Source organism: Labrus mixtus, chromosome 24, assembly GCF_963584025.1.
Source record: "Labrus mixtus chromosome 24, fLabMix1.1, whole genome shotgun sequence".
In the NCBI taxonomy this organism is placed as follows: domain Eukaryota; kingdom Metazoa; phylum Chordata; class Actinopteri; order Labriformes; family Labridae; genus Labrus; species Labrus mixtus.
Genome location: NC_083635.1, coordinates 6,199,331 through 6,212,047, shown reverse-complemented (window position 1 = coordinate 6,212,047; position 12,717 = coordinate 6,199,331). Strand labels below are relative to the sequence as shown.

The following is a 12,717-nucleotide window of genomic DNA, read 5'->3' as shown; positions in this document are numbered from 1 at the left end:
TAATAGTTCTTAAATAGTTATTAAACGCGTGTTGCTGTTCCTACACGGATTTAAATAAGCGCAGCACCTCTTGTTACCTAGCAACCAACGCCAACTGGATGAAATGGCCAAATTCGTACTTGCAGGTAAAGTTCTTCAATTTCTTGATTGTTTTAGTCTTATTTTGAGTTTTATTTTCGATAAAAAATAATCACGAGGAACATGTAATGTTTCTACATCGATTAATTTTCACAATTTAAGGTAGAACCGACTGTCCACATTACGCCAAAGCGGAATTATTAGCAGACAAGCTGCGGGAATGTCTGCCAAACTTCAGGATGCACAAGATCTCCATCCTCCCAGATCAGTGGAAGGTCGTATGTTTTACTTTAATACGCCTGTAATTATATTATTTCCCCCCAGTAGTTACTATTATATGCCCTATTCCGTGTTATTATTGTGTTTTCTGTTATAGGAATGGCTTGAGGACACCTGCAAAACAAATGGCTGGAAACACGAGAGGTCCCCTTTGGTCTGGAGGGAGCTGGTGTTCCAAGGGGGGAAAGGGATGCTGTTAGGGGGCTTTAATGACTTCATGGAGCATTGCCAGGTATAATTATGACTTTTTCAAATTAAAATCCTTTCCAAGCTGTCCAAAAACGGCACATTTCTTTATATATATATAGGACTACTACAACATCACTTCAGACATGGCAACAGATATAATGCTGAGTGTTGCTGCAGAGAATTATGAAACAAAGATGAAGAGTATTGAAGAAGAGCAACATCGGGTCAGTCTTATTAAACCCCTTCACGTATGGATCTGCAGGTGGGCTAGTTAGATTTTTAGTCTAAAAAAATAAACCTTTAACATTTGATTAAATGTTTTATCATGTTCTTCATGTCTTCCCAGTGCTCTCAGCCCGACCTGCCGCTTCCTTATCCCCTCTCTACTCTCTGCTGAGGTGTTCCTGCATGTTTCCGCAATAAGCCTCCACCTACTGCACCTGGAGGGAGAGGAGGACGAGCTGGAAGAGCTGAAAATGGAGACAGAGGACCTGGCACTTCCTTTGCTCCATCAAGTATAGTTTATTGTAATCAGAGTTTTTCCTTTTTAACCACACCAGAATGAAAATAAAGCCAACTAATTGTACTTTTTAAATAGGTGACTACCCACACTGATCTGAAAGAGGCTTTCAAAGCAGCAGATGTCATTCTGCTGTTGGAGGAGCGGTGGTGTGATGATGGTGATGAAGAGAATAAGGAGAAGAAGAATTTAACAACAGTCTCAGACAGATACCGAGAGTACGGCCAGCTTATAGACACAAGAGCCAACAAGAAGGTGAAAGTGATTGTGTCCGGTGACTCATTTGTCAACCTGAGATGCTCACTTCTTTTGGACAACGCACACTCCATTGACCGCGGCCGGTTTGTCACCATGGCAACGCAGCTGGAGAATGAAGCAAGAGCAATCATTGCAAAGAAGCTGAAAGTGAGGCCTGCAGGTAGAGACGGCAAAATCTGATGCATGTCACCTTGTTAACGTTATTGCTTTTCTGTCATGATTTAAAACATCTCCATGTTCTTCTGCTGTAGATGTAACACATGTCATAGTGTGGGGGAACAGCAGTGGTAGTTTCTACATTGACATGCAGAGGGCGCAAGTGTCCAACTATGCTGGGGCAATCAGTGGACCAGCTTTCTTTTCTCAACCGGTGCTCAAGATTCTCCATGACAGGTAAAGAACAGGATGATAAAGGAGTTAACTAGCTGTGTATTGTAGTGGACACCATGTATCACATAAGTAGGACTTCATATTTTCACACTAACAAAGACAGAAAAATGTAATACTTAATCAGATTGGTATTCAAAGCTCTGCATGTCTTCTACCTGGTGGTTAAGACTATCAGAACTGGCTCAACATGGCTCAAGTGTCTGTCCTCTGGGGTGGGAGCATGAAAAGATGAAAATAAAAACAGTGATTCAGAGACCTGGTTCAGTAGTCGAGGGGTTTTGTCTCAGGGAGCTTAAAGCACTAGACTCACAGCTTCAATGGTCATAAGTTACATGGATTGTCCCATATGTCGCTTTGCTTTGATAAAAAAAATATGATACAGTCTGTCCAGCACTCGTCTGCTAAACTCTACCCTGCTGTGTCTTCAGTCTGTCCCAGTCTTGATTGCACACTAATCTGACCCGGCAGTTCTGACTGCTCCAATCAACAACATCCTTTCCCGGAAAGTGGCGGCAAAACAGAATAATCTCCTTATTTCTTCCAGGAAATGGTTGGAAACGGACTTGCAGCAGTCTGTAGGCCGTCAGCGTGCAGCTGTGGCTTCAAAAACCTGCAGGACAGCTGCCATGACGGAAGCCAACGGGATCCTCTCCGTGCTCAAGCCCTGGAACGGAAACGGTGGTCCAGATGAGGTCGTCTCTTTGGGTGTACTTTGCAAAGGTAGAAAATAGAGTCAAGTTATGATAAGCACTTCTGGACAATTAGTTGTCACCCTTAGAAATGTCATTTTAATGTCATTTGAAGAACTTCAAATGTTTAATTAAGATGTATTTTAAACTATTTTGATAATTCTACAGATATATTTTATGAATTGGAAACATCAGTGTGTCCTTTTTTAAATAGTTACTCATCCAGCTTGTGTTAAACTGAGATGATTTTTATCACCCACCTCTAGGCTACTTCAACCTCCCGGATGGCATCGTCCTCTCAGTCCCAGTAACCTTCAAAGACGGTGAATGGTCGGTGCTGTCTGACGTCACTGTTGGAGAAGTGTTGCAGGAAAGACTTCAGCTCATTGCCAGTGAACTCAGAGAGGTCAGTCAAGATGAATCATTGTGTTGTTTACAGCATACAGTGTTTACAGGTACTTACAGAGCTATTCTCCTCTCCCAGGAAAAATAACTCGGGAGCTGAAGAAAATCACAATTGTTAAGAAGACAAATATGTTTTGGTTTTGTTAAGATTTTCCTGTAAAAGAATTGTTTCACACTGACAACATAGACAAAAGATGCAGGTTCGACAGTTGGTAAAAAAAAAAGGATAACGCAGATACATTTCAGTGCCACAGCTGAAGTTTGTTTCAGTTTGTCCTTTTATTTCTCTGACTTTCAACACGTGGAGTTTGCAGTTTTTATTTTGACCAGTTTAAAGACATTAAACTTTTCCCGCTGTGTGAAACTCATCCGAATGCCTTTATAGTTTTTATAGATGTAAAAGATCAAACTGAGTACTTTATGGAAAAAGGAGAAATTAGAAAATATATTCCTTTTTTAAAATTGTACAGTTCAGTAAGTGCCTTTTTATATAGTTCAAGAAGCAGTATTTTTTTAAGCATATATCACACTACTACCATACACAAACTAGTCTGTTAATGTCCGTCTCTAAACGGGGTGTCATCACTGGTTTCTGTCATAAACAGAGGACACATCAAAGCTCGGATTCCCCTGCTCGGTAACTGAATGCATGGGCTTTTCTTTTCTTTTTTTAAACCTGAAACATTCAAATTGATTTTCTCACAAATTGTGCAGAAACTTTGTCAGTCGACGAGGAGAACTTGGAACAGAGTGCTGTTTTTACATGCAGAATATACATGTTTCTACACTATACACAAGGAGGCATCGACTGGAAAAGGAAAGGTTAGTACAAATACAACGCACTACGACAAGTCGGGAAACATATTCTGCGATGCTATGTTCAATTTGTACAACCCACCCCTGAGATTTGGATGCTGAGTGGTTTCCAAAAAAAGCAAAAAGGGCCTCTTTACAGTCGGCTTTTCTTTTTGCAAGCGTCACCGCGTTTTGTCTCCGAGAAAACAGATCAAAAAGAAGCAGCTCTGCGAAAAGGAAAACTCTTGACCTCAGATATTGATCGTGGTGGATACATGCGTGATGCACGGCATGCATGGACTTGTCGTGGCACGAAGGAGGTTATTAGTTCAATTTACATATCCCAGTGATGACTGTACAGTTACAAGAAGCCTGTGTTGTCCAACAAAGGTGTAGCCCATTAGTCAGTTACGTTCAGACTGGATGAATGAAATGAAATCTGTTCACAAATCTAAACAAAAATGAGGCATCAATCCCGGCGAGGAAACTCAGGAACACTTCTGTGTGTACTTAAAGATCTACGACTTGTCAACATCCAACAATGTCAAGTTTCCGTTTTCAGGCAACAAGTGAAAGACCACCAATGTTTCCGTCCTGACCTGTAACCATGGAGACCCTGGGATTAAGTGAAGGATAATAAACGTCACTACATGTCCAACCTGCACGGCCATCATTAAAACTATCATCATACAATCAGAACGGGTAACTCAATGGATTCAATTTGCTTTTGTTTGTTTTTTAACTCCCCAACATTAAAGTGTCATCGACTGATCTTTAAATTAAATAATTTATAGCATATATTAATAGTTATATAACCCGACGTTTCAACTCTTTGTAACACCATCTTTATAAACATCTGCTTCTGAACCAAAACAAGGTGGATGGGAAGAAGGGGAAGTCCAGTATTTTAGAACCAAGGCTGGCTGTGTGAGGCCAGTTCATGCAGCTGCAACACAGGTGAGCAGACACTTCAGGTAACAATCAGAGCCTGTCAGCGGCCAATGCAAAGACTTTTAGTGGACTTTAACTAAGTGCATTTGCCTGTAGGGATACGTTTACAGCCAGTGCGGCCTGTTTCACTGCTGCTGGCTGAAGCAATCAACGAGAGGAGATTCACATAGTTTATGCCCTTTGTTTCCATGGTTTAAAAATACTAGAATTCCCCCTTTTACGCTCTCCCGAAGAAAAGAAAGGCATCATTATTGTAACTCGTCTGCTAGATTATCAAGAAGAACCTCATGTAAAATGCTTTGCTGCCCCCTCCCCCCTCTCTCCATTTAGCCAGTTGTGCCTTTAAGCTGCTCTCGTTGAATGTGATACTACAAGAACGCAGAATGAATAACTCTCCTGTAACTGCAATTCCATGATCTGTTTTAGATTGTGTGTGTTTAGGTGAGCACACCAACGCTGCGCCGTTATTGGACTTACATCAAATAGGCTGATGATCATGATATAGTGAGGGTCTACCCTTGTAACGTCAAAGCAGAGCGTCGCTTCATTTCAACCAACCAACAGTATTAAACTCTGAACTCTTTGATAAATGTTTTGTATATAGTATGTATGAATATAATGTAGTTCTAACGTACAAACAAAAACAAAACGGTAGGAGGTGGGGGCAGGGCAGGAAAAGGGGAAGCTATGACTGTGGTTGATGCTGATTGGCTGGAGGTGTCTCTGAGGCTCCTCCCACCCCCTGTCTGTCAGAGCCGAGGTCCAGCCCCTCATCAAAATGCTCCAGTTCACTTTGGTCCAGAAGCTCAAAGTCCTCGTCCTCGGTTGGAACCAGTGTGTCATCAGGTATCTCCTCTCCCACGCCGCTCCCTGTTCCCTCATCCAGGTCCTCGTCAGCCCCTAGCGGCCCTAATGTAGTGACTGTAGTGTGAGCGGCGGAGTCGGCGGCGGCGGCGGGCTGGGTGGAGGTCTCCAAAGCACTGGGTGGGGTTTCAGTGGGAAGGAACTCGGCCAAGGCGGGGTCCTCGCTGGCCTCCGTGGAGCGCAGCAGGGCTGACAGAGTGTTCTGCACCACAGTGGAGATAGCCGTGCTCACGATCTCCTCGCTCAAGGCCTCCAAAGACCGCTGTGCATCCTGGGTAACTGCAGCCTCCTCCTCCTCCTCCACCTTCTCCTTTTCCTCGCTCCCCGCTGCCACCGTTGCTCCACTCGACACAGGCGACATCCCCCCCTCGCTTCCAGGTGGTCGTCCATGTCCGTTGAAGTGCGTGTTCACAAAATGCAGCGGAGAGGCGAGGTGCTGGATGAGGAGGCTGGCCGGGCTCAAAGGTTCCCCCTCTGACGGAGCGCCGGCCTGGGCTCCGTCCGCCTGACCGCGCAGGGGGAAGTGAAGAAGGTTGTGCTCCATGGACGGGAACTCCTCGACTGAGGGGAACTCAGGAAGATCCTTCAGGTAGGACTCGTCGGGGTCGCTGTGTAAACTCTGCAGGTCCAGGTCTGAAGCAGAGAAGAGACAAGAGTGATCCCACACACATTTGAAAGATTACCAGATCAGGAGGGCAATTTGCAGACCCTCGGAGGAGTCAGCGATGATTCACATTTCTATATTTACACAAGTGCAGAATCATGGAGCTGACAGTCCCGTAATTACCCATTCAACTCACTGCTCCACCCGCCCGCCTGACCACCATGGGGGTCCAGAGCCTTCTGCCACTCTGCCCTCCCCCCCCACTACCACCTCCACCTCTGGAAGTCCCTCCTATCAGATATCTGTTTCATTGACTCTCTCTCCATCTTCAAATCCCGTCTCATGAATCCTCCTCACACTGATTTTATATCCAGTAAATGTTCATTTGAATCATTTATTGTATCTTTGTTGTTCCTTTTTTTTTTTTCTCTCTCTCTGCTGTGTAAGGTGACCCTGAGTGTTTGAAAAGGAGCCTATAAATAAAATGCATTATTTGTATTATTAGTTGTGGCTCTAACATCAATCCATGTTGACGCGAGCGATCGTTTACCTTCAGAGACGTCGGTGAGTTGAGGAGTGGTGGCTCTGGAAACTGAGAACCCGCCGCTCTCCAAGATGGACGCCTCCTCATCGGACAGCTCCGAGTCTGTGATCGCCATCGCCAGGGCGGTGGTTTTCACATCCACCTGAACAACAAAAACCCGACAGAAACAAACAAACAGCATGAGCTCTTCTGGACTCACCGCTTAGAGCTGGAACATGTCGCCTTGTGTTAGCTACTCGGCTAGAAGGTCCTGTTTCAGGCATTTTGTTTAACCAGCTGAAAATCAAAACAGTCCTTTTTCCACAAGCGAGTCTTTATCTGAATTCATGTAGAGGATATATGTTCATGTTTACATTCACCATGATTTGTAGGTCTTAAATCACTGCAAAGACATGCAGACACAGTGACTGACCATGTGACATGACATCATTACTGCGTGCGCGTCCTACAGTAAAACGAGAAGAATGTGGTAGTTCTTGAAAGAGTAGACCCTGAAGCCATTTCTGATACAACTCTACAGAGCCTCGTTCACATTCCAGGTAGGAACAAACGAGCCGACGTTCATAAAACCCAAGGCTGAGTTATTCACAACACAGTTCCTGCTCCCGCACTGTGACTGTTGATCTCGAGCTTCTCACACACACTCAGGCTGTGTGCTACCATTACTGACAGCTAACATGAGCGCCTTCTAATATTTCAAACACATTCATATTCTGCAAGTGGCATGGGACGAGGGTTAAATGTCTGGGTTTGTGTACCGTACCGTCGGGGCGAAACACGACAGCTCCTCCTCACTCTCACTCTCCGTTTCAGCTCTCGGCTCGTCGCCCTCCTCCACCTCCTTCTTCACCTCTGTCAAATCAAACGTACACACTTTTAAAAAAAAAGAAAAAAAAACCTCACTGAAGAAAGATGTGTACATGAAGTTCTCACATGACAGATATAAATAGCTGTAAGGACTGACTGCAAGACAGAAAGGCAGTCGGATGTTTGACATAGCTGTACAATGAGTAACAGAAAAGACAGAATGTGGCATTGTTACAAAGATCATTTTTCCTGTTTGCAGGTGTGTGGTCAACATTTGAAAACTCGAGCTCCTTGTGCGGCATTCCTTCTTACTTGCCAACACCTCGTTTGAGTCTTTTTAAACAATCCTGCAGCCGCGAAAACAAACGGGGCGTGTTTACGTGCCGCAGGATTGAAAGCCGACGCGATGGGCGAAGATTGAGGCGTGACACCAGAGGCGTCACAGGAACACTCACTCCGCTTGTCGTGCTTGCGGTGCTCTGTGTCGCCTTTCATGCTGTAGTCCAGTTTCATGAGGATGGGCTCCAGGCCCGTGTACATCCTCTGGATCAGCTCATGGTACACAACCAGAGGCCATAGCAGCACGCTCAGCACTGAACAGGTGCACACGGACAAAACATGACTTTAGTCTTCAAATGAACATGTGCTGCAAATACAGAATATGTGCAGAGAAATAGTCAGATTTCATTAGGAAAATCTAGTTAGGCTGACAAACCTGAACATGCAAAGAAAGAATGCAAACCACAAGAAGATGCTATTACTCCCCTGACTGCTAGTTTAACCTCACATGACACGCCCTCTGTTTGTCAAGACAAGCTCACGACTCCACACAGCGGCAGGGCCTGCGTTTACAGTTCTCTCTAGTCATTTCATTCGGGCATCAAAAAAACGACTCACCTATGATATAGGAGATCATGATTCCAGGCACATAATGTCCCACCACGGCGAGCGCGAAAGAGCCGCTGCACATCATCACGCAGAACTGTGAGAGAGAGAGCGAGTACGGAGAGAGTTTATGCAACTAAACAAAACACGAGGAAGTGAAAAGAAAGGGTCCTCTGTGCAGGTGTGCCTGTGTATGAAAGAGGAGCTGCAGAGATCAGACGCTTTACTGCGCGCTGCAGGTTTGTCTTTTTGCTTTGTTCTTGGATTTACTGTGGATCATAAAAGGCGTCTGGTTATTCTTTGCTTTTTCCCGTGGGCCGCGTCAGCGTCAGCGTCTCGTACCTTGCCGTGGTTCTGCCTCTTGTACTGCAGCGTCTCCTGCAGGTACAGGCAGCAGGTCAGGTAGCTCTCCGCCAGGTGGTGACTGAGTTCAGGGATGCTGAGCAGACGCTGCTGCTCCTCGCTCATTGTGTCACTGCACGGGAAAAAAAGAACAAAACAAACACACACACACACACACACACACAAAAGAGCGACAACATCAGCACGTCGAGCGCTACTTCGAGCTCTTCAGGCAGACGATTTGAAAAAGAAGCTTTTAATGACTGTGTTAAGAAAGAGGCACAGACGAGAGCGGTAACCGGAGATTAGTTCTGATGACACGCTGTAACATGGGAGGGATATTTCAGAAACACAAAGGCAGACTATTACACCCTGTTGGAATACAACAGATAGTCTTCTTTTCTCTTACAACGGGGTATTAAGACACAAACTATAGCACAAGTCATGTGTTTGTCGTGTACACACTACACACCTTTGCACGGGGTGAGCCTCTGCGTGTTGAACTGCAAAAAAGGAGAGGAAACACATCGTCAGCAGCGCATCAGAATCACACGATGTGATTTAGTAAACACGTTTAAATGACAGTCTTAAAGACGACCGCGGACTGATGATGATGGACCTTCACTGCATAACAAATGGAGGTTGGCGTATGCTTCGTACACAAGAGATTTTTCGAAATGACTCGAGGTGTAAAAATGTTCCAACTGCTCCGCTAGACTGCGGCAGCCGGCAGCCGCAGGACAGGCGGTAACAGCTGCAACGGAATCGTGAAGCATGTCGGCCAAGCGAGCGTTTCGCCTCTTACAGGCTCTGATTGCTTTTTTTTTTTTTTTTTTTTTCCAACATGTCTGTCTCTCTTTCCGTCTTTCTGTAAAGGTTTCAGACGTTTTGGTGGAGAGTCCCCAGACTCACGTGACTAAAGCAGTCATTTTCACTTCAGAGGACTAAGGAGTTTTTTTAGTCCTCCGTGTGCATTGAGTCTTTTCCAGGGTCAGCTTGGATCCTGCATGACACAAAAACACAAACTAACTCACCAGTCGAGGAAGCGGTATGCCAACTACTTCTGGTTTCTGAGGGAAACAATGACTCTTTTTGTTGAAGGATTCTGTCGGCTTTAGAGCGACGTATTTAACGGCTATTTGTTGTTGTTTTTTTTTTTTTTAAAAGGAGCTTACATTCACAAAAAGTTGTATTTCTGCAAAGAGTTTTTTTGTAACGATGTCAGACTCTCTGAATATTAGTGGAGAAAAAAAAACAAGCAATTTTAGCAGACGTGGAGAATTTGCACAGAAAGATTATGCTGCGCCTGTTAAAGCCCTGTAAGCACTGCGGTTTTAGGAATTCAAAAATTCTTTATACCGAGTGGACCACACGGTGCAAAAATAAAAACCCAGGTCAAAAAAAAAAAAAGAAAAGGGCCAACATGTCCCCTTCAGTAGACCGGCAAACACAGTGTTAACACTGAAATAGTTAGAGCGGGCTTCTCTGTCCAGCAAAGGTACTGCGCTCCACAAATAAAGATTTTAATTCCCTGGCAACGGTGAACATTTCCTTGTGCAATGAGTGACAAAGTCCGAGGACCAGATTCAAATTACACAAAGGGGCTTACCGGTAATGATGGGCAACTTGGGCTTCCATCTCTCCAGCAGCATGAGTCCCAACAGGGACACACTGAGCAGGAAGAGAGGCCGCAGGGAGGTGGACGACAGGAGCCTGTAAGGACCAAAACAGGAAATCAGCTTCAATACATTAACAAAGCATTTATTTACTAGGATCCCCATGGGCTACAACCAAGGCCCATTTAAATCTTAACCCTCATTCAAAACTTTCCGCCAGCTCTCTGGTGTCTCCAATGATCTTGTGGGGGTGTTGTTAATTTCTGAGGACGTGCACAACAATCCCTCAAAACCAACGCAGGATACACAAGGCACAATGTGTTCGAGTAGTCAGGGCTTATTTGTGCTGTACATGAGATAATATCACTATTGTTTTATAACTTTATAACCTCGACATTAAAAAGGATTCTGAGGATCGATGGGCGCCGGGCTACTCATCCGGGGTGCAGCCAGACCAGGAAGAGACAGCTTTCAAAATCAGAGGGATCCAGCGCACACCGGGATGGTTCAGATTGACTTCAAAGTTGAACGCACACAAAACACTGGAGCGCTGCAATCATTTCTACGCATCATGGTGTGCGCTGGACGACTCTGATATTACACCACATTACTTACATTTACAAAGAAAATTAGGGAAAAAGGGGATATTTTGATTTCGTGTCTGAGATTTGAAACAGAATATTCATATTTATTATCATATTTATGTCTTTATAATACAAGAAAATCGTAAAAAAAAAATCGTCATGAAACCGAAAATCGTGATAGGTATCATACCATGAGTTAAATGTATTGTTACATAAATAAAGATTAGATTTTAAAAAAGCTGCCATACCTATTATGGGACAATGAATTAAAGAGATAATCTACATGCTGGCTGCTCCTGACAGCAGGATAAAGAGGCCTGTGGCACCAACAAGCATGACAGGAGTGTTTGTTTGGATTCATTTGAGCAAAAACTAACAAGTGTCAAAACGCAAAAACCCTCTAGTTGGTTATTTTATGAAGGTAATAACGTTTTAATGTGTGACGCAACATCCTTCGTGCAGAAACTGAAGTTTAAAGTGCTTGTAAGCGTCGTTAGCACTCGGCTAAAGACGTGGGATTAGCTGATTTATCTTGACGTCCACGCGTAATATCCTCGCGCGCGTCAGTCAGCGAGCCAATATTGATTAATTCAAGTCATCAAGGTGTGAAAAAAGAAAAAGGTGATTTAACACGATTTACCAGAATAATGTGTTGAGTGTCAGGGCGACACAGATGCTGTACAACGGCCTCTCCCACACCAGCAGCCTCTGCACCCACAGCAGCGGCGGCTCGTACTGCGATAGCCAGCCCTGGAGACGCTCCTTCAGGCGGACGAGCTCCGGGTTCACGTCCCCGCCGGCCTGCTCCGAAGACCCCGCGGGGAACAGAGACTCCAGCCCGACCGAAGAGGAGGTAACCGAGGGGTGTCTTCTGGCCTCCTCTCCGCTCGCCATGTTTCCCCTACTTTGTTATGTTGTTTTGGATGTCACGGGGTTTATGGAAAGAGAAGCGTCAAGCTGGAAGACGCTTAAGAATAAGAGCATCCGGTTGGTCCTTTCAAAATAAAATATGAAACCGGGCTGTTTTCATGTATTCAGCAAAAAAAAAAACTCGAATAAACAACATTAATTTGAACAATTACGTTTCCTTGATACGTCTAAAAACATGCAAAACATCTCATAGTATTTTCTGTCTTAAAATAAAATTTAAATAAATAAAATAATAAATCCTCTTTACACACAAAATATCTTGAAAGAAATATAAATTGCCTTATCATTTTTAATATTTAAAGTAAAAACGTTATGTATAAAGCACTTTTCAAAAGCAAGTTACAAAGCTCTTTAAAATGAAAATGTTTTTAAACAAATAGGCCTTACATAAATAGACAAATAATCAAATAAATGCAAATAATTAGGTAAACAGGGAGCCTACATTTAAACACTTTTTGAGGTATCTCAAAAAGGCATCAGGATATTGATCAAGTCACAAATTGTAAAGAAAAATAAAGAAGAAAGTTGTTGTTGCTTTTTAAGTTTACAGTATATAAATCATAGATTGTAAATATTAAGATCTTGATCAGTATCAAAAATGATATTTTAACTCCAGAGGGAGACATTTGCATACAGTTGTGTAAATATACAGGAGGTGGAAACAAAGCTGCACTATTTACCTGTCCACTGTACCAGGAAGTCAGAGACACTTACTTCCCTCTCATCACAAACAAAATGATTCAAATTAATGAACAACAACCAAAAGAGTGTGTACCAGCTGAGATACATCAATGTGCAAACACTGCAGCATTTGATATATAATGCACATAATGATATGCAAAGTCCGTTTTTTTAACAGATAACTAAATATTTATTAATAAAATGTAGTACTCTTGGATGTTAGAGGTATTATACACTTCCGGGATTTATGTCCCTTATTTCCGGTACCTTGACGAAGCGGAGCCACAGATGGGCGGACGGATCACA

General features: G+C 43.7%; 2 protein-coding genes across 2 annotated transcripts; one reads left to right on the top strand and one right to left on the bottom strand.

The window, feature by feature from the left end:
• Positions 1-38: 38 nt before the first annotated feature.
• On the top strand, positions 39-2,896 carry mdh1b (malate dehydrogenase 1B, NAD (soluble)). The gene is made up of 9 exons (XM_061033117.1): positions 39-125; positions 241-353; positions 455-589; positions 666-808; positions 893-1,061; positions 1,145-1,484; positions 1,576-1,717; positions 2,259-2,434; positions 2,670-2,896. The coding sequence occupies exons 1-9, from the start codon at positions 104-106 to the stop codon at positions 2,894-2,896; spliced, it is 1,467 nt and encodes a 488-aa protein (XP_060889100.1). The 5' UTR covers positions 39-103.
• A 172-nt stretch (positions 2,897-3,068) lies between these two features.
• retreg2 (reticulophagy regulator family member 2) lies at positions 3,069-11,753 on the bottom strand. The gene is made up of 9 exons (XM_061033027.1): positions 11,441-11,753; positions 10,210-10,313; positions 9,064-9,103; positions 8,601-8,721; positions 8,271-8,355; positions 7,829-7,966; positions 7,330-7,418; positions 6,573-6,708; positions 3,069-6,051 (listed from the first exon to the last, which is right to left on the bottom strand). The coding sequence occupies exons 1-9, from the start codon at positions 11,692-11,694 to the stop codon at positions 5,240-5,242; spliced, it is 1,779 nt and encodes a 592-aa protein (XP_060889010.1). The 5' UTR covers positions 11,695-11,753; the 3' UTR covers positions 3,069-5,239.
• Positions 11,754-12,717: the final 964 nt, after the last annotated feature.

Excerpts from the sequence above, each read along its gene's own strand:
- mdh1b (XM_061033117.1), top strand. The coding sequence starts at position 104 with ATGGCCAAATTCGTACTTGCAG. Across the intron at positions 354-454 it reads TCCTCCCAGATCAGTGGAAG|GAATGGCTTGAGGACACCTG; the intron begins GTCGTATGTTTT and ends TTTCTGTTATAG. Across the intron at positions 1,062-1,144 it reads CACTTCCTTTGCTCCATCAA|GTGACTACCCACACTGATCT; the intron begins GTATAGTTTATT and ends CTTTTTAAATAG.
- retreg2 (XM_061033027.1), bottom strand. The coding sequence starts at position 11,694 with ATGGCGAGCGGAGAGGAGGCCAGAAGACACCCCTCGGTTACCTCCTCT. Across the intron at positions 10,314-11,440 it reads ACACTCAACACATTATTCTG|GCTCCTGTCGTCCACCTCCC; the intron begins GTAAATCGTGTT and ends TGGTCCTTACAG. Across the intron at positions 8,356-8,600 it reads AGAGGCAGAACCACGGCAAG|TTCTGCGTGATGATGTGCAG; the intron begins GTACGAGACGCT and ends TCTCTCTCACAG.